This window comes from Papilio machaon, chromosome 21 (genome assembly GCF_912999745.1).
Source record: "Papilio machaon chromosome 21, ilPapMach1.1, whole genome shotgun sequence".
Taxonomy (NCBI): Eukaryota; Metazoa; Arthropoda; class Insecta; order Lepidoptera; family Papilionidae; genus Papilio; species Papilio machaon.
In genome coordinates, this window is record NC_060006.1 from 3,760,716 (window position 1) to 3,773,148 (window position 12,433).

At 34.5% G+C, this 12,433-nt stretch overlaps 2 protein-coding genes across 2 annotated transcripts in view; one reads left to right on the plus strand and one right to left on the minus strand.

Annotated features, from left to right (window-relative positions):
* LOC106721729 (nucleoredoxin-like) overlaps positions 1-12,433 on the plus strand; it is a 35,427-nt gene that overhangs the window by 5,811 nt on the left and 17,183 nt on the right. The gene's annotated exons all lie outside the window — the stretch shown is intronic.
* Positions 2,146-3,610, minus strand: LOC106721737 (venom serine carboxypeptidase). Its single transcript, XM_014516781.2, has one exon. It carries the CDS (start codon positions 3,565-3,567, stop codon positions 2,185-2,187), a length of 1,383 nt encoding a protein of 460 aa, XP_014372267.2. The 5' UTR covers positions 3,568-3,610; the 3' UTR covers positions 2,146-2,184.

Below are 12,433 nucleotides of genomic sequence, written 5' to 3' on the forward strand. Positions count from 1 at the left end.
ACCATGACAACTGACTTAATTATTTTATTCAAAACACTAATAAAATCAAAAGGTAAAGTCATCTATATAATTTGTATTTTTTTGGAAGCGTTTCTTCGTCTCAATAAAACATAAAAATACATTGAGTCGACTGATCATAAAAATAAGTTTTTCGCTAGAGCTTACAATGAGCTTACATGTACGAGGAACAAAAAAGGCATGGAGTGTGTCACTCGACGTTTTACGTGACGTCGCATTCGTTTTATATTATTAACACATTACATGACTCTGTGATTTACACAAAAAAAACCTAAAACGCGGCATATTTTTGTATAACTAGCTATCTTATAAAGTTTTATATGCAAGCATTGAGCAATAATAAAGATAAATAAATATAAAACATATTAAGATGTAAGACTTGGCTAAAACTAATTCACTAGCCTTACTACAATGGATTCTTATAATAAAAAGGATGAGGTAATCGATATTATTAGAATACGTCGCACAATATCAGAATTTAAAAGTGTTTTTTTGTATGTGACCGTGGGCTGAATCTATATAGCTAAGCTGGTTTGGTGTAATACCTACCTAATATTGGACTTGGTTCTTTTACATAAAAAAGGGTTAAGCAAAAAAGAAAAGGTACAACAATAGTACGCCATATTCAAAGATTGTCTTTTCCTAATTCTATAAATTTAAATTGCGAGATGTGAGGTTTAATCTAAAAGGTTGATTAATTTAATCTGATATAGAATATAGTTTAATATAAAACAAATAATCTATAACTAAGCAGATGTAGTTTCGATTATGATAAATGGATTATTAATAAAGCAAACGTCGGATGCTTGGACCCACGCGTTCAATATAAGGGAGTAAATTCAAACGCGTCTCCACTAGGCAGACGGTTAGTGTGACTGTGTTCAAATGTAACAATCAAACGAATAAAGCGCTTATAAAAAGTTTAATAATAATAAATAAGAAAATTTACGCTGCAATTAATAGAAAAACTTGAGAGGTGTCAAGGGACACCCGGATGGAACGAAGTTCCTTTCAATTAATTAGTGAAGGAACCAATGTTTATTCTATGAATAAAAAACTTAAGTCTTCACAAGAAGTACATTTTATTTCTATGAATTTTCGTTATATATTGTCACGTCGTTGCCGTGGTGAAGTAGCGCTCATTCGTCTATAGCAAAAAGTGTCGTGACAACTTTTCGTAAGAATTTTTTCCGTCTAGCCCCCTTTCACAACGCAAGATAAGGAACTTCGTTCCAAAAATAAAACTAGATTGAAAACAAAAATTTATACAAAATATTAAATGCGTATTCTTTATACATTGATCCATTAATATTATTCTTGGTTTTACTTAAAGAGGATTAAAAAAACATAACATTGAAATGAAACAAAATGAAAGTAAATCTTGTCCTGGAAATCCTAAATAAATAGTGTCACTAACTATAGACGCAGCGTGTGGCGAGTGCACACGTGCTCAAAACGCACATCGACGTATGTTAACACGAACTTTAATAAAAAAGTAAACTGCACGCCCGGGCAATGGCGATTTATTCAGCTGTGAACGTTAATCGCACCCTGCTAAATTATAACGGTTATCCATAACGTTATTAAGTTGAAATATCCTAGTATCGTTAACTATAAAACAGATAATTCCAAACGACGCGCCACGATATTTCATTAATCATATTTGAATAGTTCAACGTAAATAACCTAAGTTTATAAGTACTTAACGAGACATAAGTACCAACTGGCGACAAACAAATATTTAAAAGGCAAATAGTCTGGCATGGCAGACCCGTGTCGTTCAAAGGCGTAGGGAAACGAAAACATTCCATTCATGGTACAGGCTAAAGCGCAATATGCCAGACTCGAATTAATTATAACCTTTGAAACATAAAATGAAGCAAGTTATAAAAAACTCAACTCTATTCAAAATATGTATAGGTGATTTTTAAAGGGCTTGTTTACTACATCACTTGCCTGTAGACGTACACTGAAATAAGTTTGTACTACCTTTAAGATGAAATTAAGTTTAATAAATGAATCAAAAATCAATTTAAAAAAATCTTAACAATGATTAATTACTTAGATCATTTTGTTACACGTCATGTAGAATATTAACTTTCATAAACACTGATCAATGTGTGTGTGTGTTCATAGCAATTTTATATCTATGTATACATTTCAAAATTAATAAAACATTTTCTCATGAGTTAAATGTGTGATCATATCTAATGCCCACTTAGGCTGGTCTCCAGGTACCCTGTGGCCTGCATTCCTCACCATAATTTCCACTAGCTTGCCAGCCTGCTTCACATAACCAGCCAACTCACCATCTACTTTCCACTGGTACCTCTTAGCAGTCTTATAATCTTCAGATCCAGTAAAATTAAGATGCCGTAAATAATTAACTGTTGACGGATAGGAAACCATTACATCAAGTTGACCGTTATAAATAACGACATAGTAATGATCCAAAAGCTCAGTCATCAGTGGAGCTACAGATCTCATTGCATCTTCTATTAAATAATTTTCAACTTCCTGTCCTTGATGGAATGTTAAGTTACCAACATGTATTGCTCTTCTTACAAAAGCCTTTTGTAGCATAGGACCAAAATCTTCAAAATCTATATAATCTTTGGTGTGCAAGTAATTTAGGTAGAATTCAAAACCAGTCATGTTGAGGAAAACTTCGCCTAAAAGAGTTTCAAATACCTCATATGCATTTTTCCATTGCTTCTGCTGAATGTATTCAATACCTTTCTTTTCGTAATCCTCAAATATCTTGGCTTGATTCCAGTCTAATAGACCTATTTGATATAAGTATTTACTATACACAATTTGATGTTCTGGGTCACTCAGTCCATTGCCAATAGCCATAGCTTTAAGGTTAATTTTAGTATTTGCGGTCGGATTCTTTTTGTGTATTGTATAAGCAAATGCAGGTATATATTTGCCAGCATAGGATTCACCCGTAATGAAAAATTTATTTTGCTGTAAGTCAGGGAACAACTGGAAGAATTGTGTGATAGTTGAATAAAGTTGTTCACCAATCTGTGTTTCATTGCTACAGTAACCTTTAGGATCTTTTGTGAAACTAAATCCGGTACCCACTGGGTTATCTATATAAATAAGATGGTGGCTTATTGCCCAATGGTATTTGCGAAGTTCAATTTTTTTATCTCTCACCCGTAATGGTCCATTTTCAGTGAAAAGTCCATATAATGATGAATCGCCAGGTCCACCTTGCAGCCAAACTATAACTGGTGCATCTTTGTTGTTAGGTATCATCGCTGGGAAGTACCAAAAGAACTGATTAGAATCATATTTCTTGTCAACTGTGAAGAACCCGGCATAGCTTTTTATCCGAAGTCTTTCCGTTAATGGTACTCGAGCAAGTTCCCTAGCAACTGTTATGTTGCCGCTCTCGATGTATGGAGTAAGAAATAAAGGTGATCCGGGGTCCCCGTGCACTTGGCCATTAAGATTTAACTTTGGATATCGATGCAAGAAACAAAAAGTCGGAACTAATACTTCGAATAAAATAACTAAGCTTATAAAATATCGCAACATATTATCTCTTTACGCGTCAATTAACGTTGAGAGTTGACATAAAAATAACGTGTAAATGAGTGTTCAACAATAAATAGGTAACGTATATCAAGAAATGTGCAAACAATCTCATAACCTTAACCTTTTTATCATTGAAACAGTCAACAATTTTATTTAAATAATGCTCTACTCTACATTCACGTTAAAAATAATTTTATGAAATTTTAGTTGTGCATTAACAAAACCATGAGAAGGCATTAGACCAAAATCAAGAAATATGAACTATCTTTAAACATCCACTCCTAAATTCTGGTTCCTTTACTTTTTGTGTCATTAAATTTCTGTATATAAGACATAGAACAGTTGAAATAAAACAAATGTAACATAGTAAAAGAAAACATCCTTCCCGAATATAAAATTTAATTATGAATTTAGGGTGCACTAAGGGTCCATTTTGAGTTCCCCTCCTATTAGCCATTGTTGTATTCTTATACTAAAGTCGAAATACAGACTTAAGTCATGCTGAAGAAACTCCTCTAGTTTGCTTAACAAGTAAATACTTGGAAAAAAATCCTTTTCAACGCTGAAAAGTTTGAGTTTTGTTAAGAAATACGGAACCTACGAAATTATTCGCGCAAGTATACTTGGTTGTAATGGAAGAATTTGTTTTCTTCACATTGTTGAAGAAAGTTATAATTCCGCTATACAAATAACAACAAAAATGTAAAAGAAATTAAATCTATTATTCAGGTGCCTCGTTAATATGTAGTATTGATATTTTTATGTAGGTATGATATTTTTATGATCTATGCAGATTTGTATGGAAAAAAGTACGCTCCATCTCATACTGTACCGTGTATTGAATGTTACATTTTCCTGGTGTACTAACATGGACTTTTTGCATATCACAACAGGCGTGACACATGTCCTTTGAAGTGTCGTTGCGTATCCCGCAGATGTTTATAATGACAAAGGCGGCTTTGACTTTGCATTTCAACCTTTGAATCTGCAATCCTACATGCTATAAGTACATATACCACTACTATTGATCCTGTCGGGCTCTGGCTAGACCTATTAATTGCTTTGTATCTGAACAAATAACAGACATCGTATTTTTAATGCTTACTGAAAGGGTTTCAATGTAATTGTAGAGGAGTTTTTTATCTTGTAGCTTGTTTAATAAAGTTCAATTTTCTTTAATTGTATCCTCTATATTTTCATCTGTCGTCTCAATGTTAAATTAAGATTTTTCTGTCTTCCTTTCTTCTGGTATTGTTTGCTCTATTTAAATCTCTGGACGTCTAACAATGTTTACATTGTGTAAATCATTTTCTTCAACTTATGAATTCTCAATTTTTATTCCTGCAATCTTTGATCTCCACGATGTCTTCCCTAGACAACGGGGGTTCCACCTGGATCACTTTGATCACTGGTGTAAATGAATGAAGACAATTGTCTTATATGATGTTTTATTTTGTCCCCCATCTCCCATACGCTCATCAGTAAGTCAGGAATGGTAAGATAAATTGGTACCTATCACATTCATATGAAGTATGTGATAAAAATAACATGCATTGAAAGCTCATCTCGTTCCCATATCATATGAATACCATGGGGAGTTGCATTTTAGATTGTACTCGTATGCGCATAGTGGTTATTGTTCCAGCACTGTTGTAATGCGATACCTCTTATTGACTGGCGATGGTTGTATTGGAACAAACGCTCTCAATTATCCACAATTTACAAGAAAAAGCGTTATACCAGTGTCAAATTTTATAGAATGGTTCTAGCTTATATCGAAGATATAAATGTTACTAATATTATAAATGCGAATATTTAGATGGATGGATGGATATTTGTTTGAAGGTATCTCCGGAACGGCTCAACGGATCTTGAAGAAATTTGACACAGATGTAGAAAATAGTTTGGAAGAACACATAGGCTACTCATTTTTTTTATTTCGCTCGGACAGAGTAGCGGATGGCACCTTGTATATAACTAGGATGAGTTACTACAAAAATAAGGTTTTTATTAATTTAGACAAGCATTTATTATACAGTGGTTGTCCAAAACAGATAATTAAAATTTAAATATTATAACTACAAAATATTAGAATCTAAATCTTAGGCTGAAATTTATAGTCGGTACTCGGACTTTGCTTAGACTTATCTTACGAGTTTGAAATTTATAGTCATATGCTAAGCTTACCTTAGACGTTTGCTTAGCAAATGCTAAGTCGCCAAAATCGTCGACTTAGCGAAATCTTACACGTTTCTCGACTACTTTTTTATACGATAAGGTGGCAAATGAGCAGGTGACCATTTAAATTCGTTGAAATAGCGAAGCGACCGCCGCTTATGGACATTCGTAATTGCAGATACGTTGGCTTCATTTAATCGATGGAGGGACAGAAAGGGTATATTTCCCCGACCTAGGCTTCCACTCTTCCGTCAAATCCACTTCATTCCTTATAAGGAAAGGGTGCAATAATGAAGAGGACTAAACTTAGGCCTCAGACACGCCCATTCATCAGGCGAAACTAGGAATTACTTCCACTTCACGCCTATTTTCTGTGTGGTCGTGGTATTTCACTGGGCGAGCCGACCCATTCATGCAAAAGATATTGTTGTTGCTGGTGTTTACCACTGTTCTAAGATTTCGAAGGAGTTTACTAATATGCATTTGGCATTATATCAATATGGATTTGTCATTGTTATGGTTGCTTCGGAGTATGTGCGTACTTTGAACCTTTTTTATTTATTTTGGATTCACCTGATGACCACTCCGTTTCCAAGGATTTTGTACCTGCCTACTCTTACAAATACTTCTTTCTCACTTCAAAGGATTTCAATTTTGCTTACGACATGGATTGCTACAATAAAATAAACAAACAAAAACCATATTCTGAATATTTAAGAAGAAATATATTTATTAATATACATATATATTTATTAAGAATATTGTTCAGGCCATGCAGGTTGTTAGTGCTACCCGATTATTCCAATTTGCGTATATAGGTGGATAGGGAAACGTATAAATTGCGGTGGAAGTTGACTCAATTTTCTTGAAACTTTATTTATGATGACGTACAGTGTAGGTTGGCTTAAGCCTGGTAAATCTCCACAAACAGTCTACAACAGAAAGAAGAAAATTAGTACAAAAAATAATACCAAAGAAAAAGGTTTTTTTCTAAAGTATACATGATTATTTTTATTAACAGAAAAATAAATATCGATGGGTACCGGGAATAAAGCCGCAATCGTAAAAATGAAAATGTTCAGGAAAAAATATTTAATGAAATTATGGAATAACTATAAAACCACTGAATATCTTAAAATAAATTATATGTCACCTTGTTCGTTATTTTTTGCCTAAAGTACTGTTGCAGTTACAAGATTGTATATTTTATCCAAATAGGAAAAAATCGGTAAAGATCATATTGCTACTATTTATGTCGAAAGGTTGTTCCCATAATAGTCACTTACAGCTTTGTTCCACGAAAAAAAAAATGAATGTTGATACAGTAATAATATGTTACAGCTTTTTTCAGTGTATTATAGGATACACGATGGATACAGTAACCATAGTTTGTGTTCTTATTCCTTGAACTTGATGAGCGTTTTGTGGACGGTATTCATATTTTACTGTTTATCATCGTTGTATGTTTTTTTAAATCTTTTATCTTTGCGTGAATATCTTATTTTTATTGACAGTAATGTATAGTGCGTTTAATGTTTACATGTTTTATTCCCTGGAAGAAAGCCGTTATTACAATTGCTGGTCTAAAATTGAAACAAAAATTTCACTTTCAACATAACCGTATTGTTCCAGTAATATTTTTTGTAAACGTTTACCAGGAACAAACAATTAATGTACAAAGTGATTTTTCTATTTTTGTCATTTTTCATCAGAATTAAGTAAAAAAAATATATAAGGTGTATTTAGGTCCGTAGATACCGAATCTGACTTAACCCGAAGACTGTCGCAATATCCATTGCGACATTATTCCAAGTACCCATCGATATAGTATTACTTATTGCCGGTACTGATCATATTTACCTGTTGATGCGATGTTCCAAGCTTGTTAATTTTATCTATTCGAGACAATATCCAAATTGTCCGTTCAATAAAATCCATTCGAAAATCTTTGTTTGTTCGTTAGCCAAATCCAAATGAAAGATAAAGTATGGAAAGTCCGTAAGAATACGGATCCAGGGTAAACGTCAAAGGATAGAATCTTTGTATGTCCAGGTAGATGAGCCAAAATCCAGAAGAAATGCATAAAATGGATCTCTAGTAACCTCAACAATAAAAAAATTAAATAGGTTATGGGTTTGACGTTGTCATTTACTTTGACAAGTCAAATAATCTCGTTCCGTTCTACCGTATACCTAATCATAATTTTACAAAAGTGTTAATTTAAAAATGTTAATTTCGTCGTTTTGCTTATAATTTCGATAGCAAATTATAAATGAATACAACTATTCGATTAAATTAATAAGTTAAATGATATATGGATCATGTATTTTAAATATATTTTTTCTAAATACTGAGAAGTACCAAGAAGATATTGTGCGAATAGAAACTTTGTAAAACTCTGTTGCTTAGCAAAATCACTGTTGCCACCTCGGCAACTTCAAAATGTGCTTAAAGACCCGTTATAATATGCCTAAATATACTATCTTTTTAAAAAGTCCTCCAAGTATTAAATGTGGCCTATTAAAGTGGATCTGCTATACTCGTTGTTATGAATGCCGAACTAAATTATATTAAAAAATATATAATGATTACTTTGTGATTTCTTGAATACGTCTAAAATGCATCATGTTCATTTTTAAATTTAATTTATATCTATATAAGTTAATATGGTAATAAAAATAATGATATATGCTAAATGAAGAAAAATGTGCTAAACGTACTAAAATTCTGCCAAATTTTGCATAAAATATGCTAAATTGGCAACACTGACAAAATCTCAGCCCAAAACGACTATAAATTCGAATCTGAGATAACTTTAAGCAAATGCTTAGATGAGTTTGTCATAAGATAAACCTAAGTCAAGTCGGAGCTAAGTCCGAGTACCGACTATAAATTTCAGCCTTAGTCCGCTAAATATGGAATGTATTTTTGACAAATATCTCGCTATCGTAATGCCGCGCTGTCCTTTGTTTCCCACAAGACTGACATCATCTTTGGCAATAGTCTCCGAGTAGTATCACACGCTCATCTATGTTAATATAATGCAAGATGTCTACCGGCTTTACTCGTTGAATATGTTTTGTACAAACATAAATAACATTGTCTATACTTCTAGATAATTTATTTGGAAAATACTAGATGATAATACATATTTCCAAAAATTAAAATTCTAGTAATAAATATCACTCGGGGGTAGCTTCCCAACAGTGAAAGAATTTTACAAATCTTTTCATTAGTTTCCGAGCTTATTTAAGTACTAGTAAGCAAAACACAAATAAGTGCGTGAGGTGAGACATAAATTCGCTTATCTTGTATTGCGAATTGCGAGGTCAATGATACCAGACTCACGTACGCTCCATATATTATAATGTATTATTCAGTGAACCGAGTGGGTTATCTTAAAGTGCCAACGTGGCTTTAGTCCCCCGATCAATATAGTTCCAGCGAAATTGTTCAATATACCGAATGGAATAAAATTTCGTCTTCGTAAGCTTATTATACGAATTTTGATTTTATGATTCGCGTTTATCTGTCACCGCAGATATTTCACGGTCTAAGAAGGGATACCCAATTCGAAATGCTATCTATAAACATCGACAAGAAATGAGAGGAAGATTGCCTAAACGTGTCGACGTTATGATCAGCATCCTAACTCGGTAATGCTTGTCAATTCTATGTGAAGGTTAAAATCGAGAAGACAAAATTCATAGCACACGTGATATTTATTGTGCCAGCAATGTCAATAACAATGTACATCGTCAGACTGAATGGGGACTGCAGCAAAACATTTTCAAGACGCCGTGCAAGGGCCCGCGCTAGGTTGACGTCTCTACAAGAGCCCTCCAGAGGCCCTCGAGGCCCGCTCGTTTGCATCACGCTTTCAACACGGGCCTAAACACGCTTTTTTATGCGAGGAGTAATTCCGAGTTGTTATGCGGCGTAGGAGGCATATTATGAGGCGGATCATTATGGCGGACACTCGAAACTCGACAAAAGCGACTCGAAATTAGTTCCTCCTCGCTCCACGCTCATGTCCTCCTAGTACCAATATAACTATTAAGTTTCATTTAAAAAGATCGATCTAGACTTGTGTCCATCAAAACCATTTTGCTCCGCTACAAAAACATGCTTAAGTTTTTGGCACGCGGCACCATTTAACCTGTACAATATATTATTAGTGATTAGCTGTCACCTGAGACTCCGATCACGCGGAATTTTAAAAAAACTTAACAAATAGCCTATGTGTTCTTCCGTACTATGTTTTACGTCTATGCCAAACTTCGGCGAGATCCGTTTATCCGTTCCAGAGATACCTTCTAACGAAAATCCATCCATACATTCATCCGTCCATCTATCCATCTCATCATTATCAGCTCACTATACTTCCCCACCGAGGGGCTTGGAGCTTACCACAAGTTAGGGGTGACTAGGCCATAGTCAACCACGCTGGCCTAGTGGTTGCATCACGATGTTTTCCTTCATCGTAAGAACGTCGGATAACTGTACATTTGTAAATCGAAAATCGAAAAACACATTGGGGCATGGCGGGATTCGAACCCAGGACCTGCAGATTGCAAATGAAGTGATTAAACTCTGAGCCAACGACGCTCTCTATCAATCTAAGCTTTCGCATTTATAAGATTAATTAGCTAGTTAGGTATATGAAAACACAACTACATGACAACTTTTTTACTATTTATGATCACATATTTCATAACGTACAATATTTTCTGTATCAATTGAAAAAAAATGATGCTATATACTTTCATATAATTTTTCACGTGCAGGAGTTATTCGAAATCAGTACCATAAGAGAGGGCAATCAAAACAGAACAAAGGCTCTATCTGCTCGTATTCGGTACACTTTTTTCCCTTTCACCCGACACTTGGGAACAATGAGGGCTCCCGATAAGGCAGATATTACATCCCTCGCTTTTGTTGCCGAGCAGTACTGCTCGTATTAAAAATAACGACTTATTATTTTCAATATACGTCTAGATTTTTTTAATAACAAAGCAATAAATGTATATGTCACACGATAAGTAACTTTTTTATCTTATGCTGCAAATTACGAATTATCTATCTATATATATAAAAGAAAGTCGTGTTAGTTACACTATTTATAACTCAAGAACGGCTGAATCGATTTGGCTGAAAATTGGCGGGCAGGTAGCTTAAAACCAGGAAACGGACATAGGATAATTTTTACCCCGTTTTCTATTTTTTTTTTTTCCGCGCGGACGGAGTCGCGGGTAAAAGCTAGTATATAATACATTTAAATCAATTAAAAAAAATCGCAATGTTACAAGACCAAAACTACAACACACATATTTACATGTTTTCTAACTTAACGTTCATGAAATCTCACAAAAGGCACAATACTTACAATATCGCAAAAACTCGTATTTCCACAGTAAAATGTATGAACCAGTAATAGGTGTGATCTGGTGCGTAATATAATTACGTTATCTAACACCGCAGACAAGCAGACAACGTAAACACAGCGCTAGCATCGCAGTGGGGTTGCCATAATCGGCAGTAATTTACCTAAGCTAGGGTGGCGACCGGAGCGTAAAGTACAAAACCGAGAGGCCCTCCATTGATTCAGCCGACCGTAACGCCACTTAGGGCCTACAAGTCCTTAATCTTGCCAGTTTTGTAACAACGTTTATTTTTGACTAGCAATTCAGTCTGGTTTCGCCTGGATACATTGATAAACAAAAAGATAGCTAATGTTACTGGTTGTTACAGCTTTCTATTAAAGAAAGAATTTTTTAAATCGATACAATAGTTTTTATAATAAACTTCAAAAACTCTTTCCAATTGTGGTCAGTTAAAATTAACTCGAAAGTGCATCGTTATTTCGACAAATATAGCAAATTACAAAACTTTACCCGATATTCATTTACTATCAGTCCTAAGGATGGGCTATGCATGTGAAATTCGTTAAGTTATTCGAGTCTGTAAAACTGTGTAACATAACTAAAAGCACAAACTTCGCTTTAGTGACTTCTACTTCATTATATTGTCGAACTTTTGCCGACTTTTATCTCGATCGGCTTTTATCAGATCTCGAAGCGAGGGGAAGTTTACCGGCCGCTATTCGTGTGCACTTTATGAAAAGATTTATATCAACGGTGAAGCTCTTTTATAACCAAGTTGTAAGCAGGCATCTTCTGTGTAAATAAAAATGATTTTTGCCACATCTTTTGCTGATACATACATTGCTTCAGAACATGTTTAGTTTGCAGTTCTAATAATTTTTCTACCGGGAAAAGTTGCGAGCTCTATCGTTAGTAGTATTAGTGTGACACATATGTACTAGCAGTAGTGTAGTAGTAGAACTACTAATAGTACTAAAAGTGGGGAATACTTATTGAAAACTTTTAGAAATCTAGTTTACGTTTGCATGGGCATCCCTTCGAAGACACTATGTTTTCATACAGATATTTTGGCAATTGAAATCCGGTAATATAGAGCAGTTCGTATTCTTGCATCAACATTTAGTCATATTTCAACACAGAAAGTAATCAGATAAGTGAAGGTTCGCTCGATTTCCTCACAGAGATCTCGCCTGATGTAAACGGGTCGCCGGATCGCGGGGCCCCGGAGACGTTGGGTTGTCTGGTTGCCGGGCTTTTAGCTGATTGCTCGGCACGCATTGTGCCCGGTATTACTCACAGCCGAG

Excerpts from the sequence above, each read along its gene's own strand:
- LOC106721737 (XM_014516781.2), bottom strand. The coding sequence starts at position 3,567 with ATGTTGCGATATTTTATAAGCTTAGTTATTTTATTCGAAGTATTAGTT.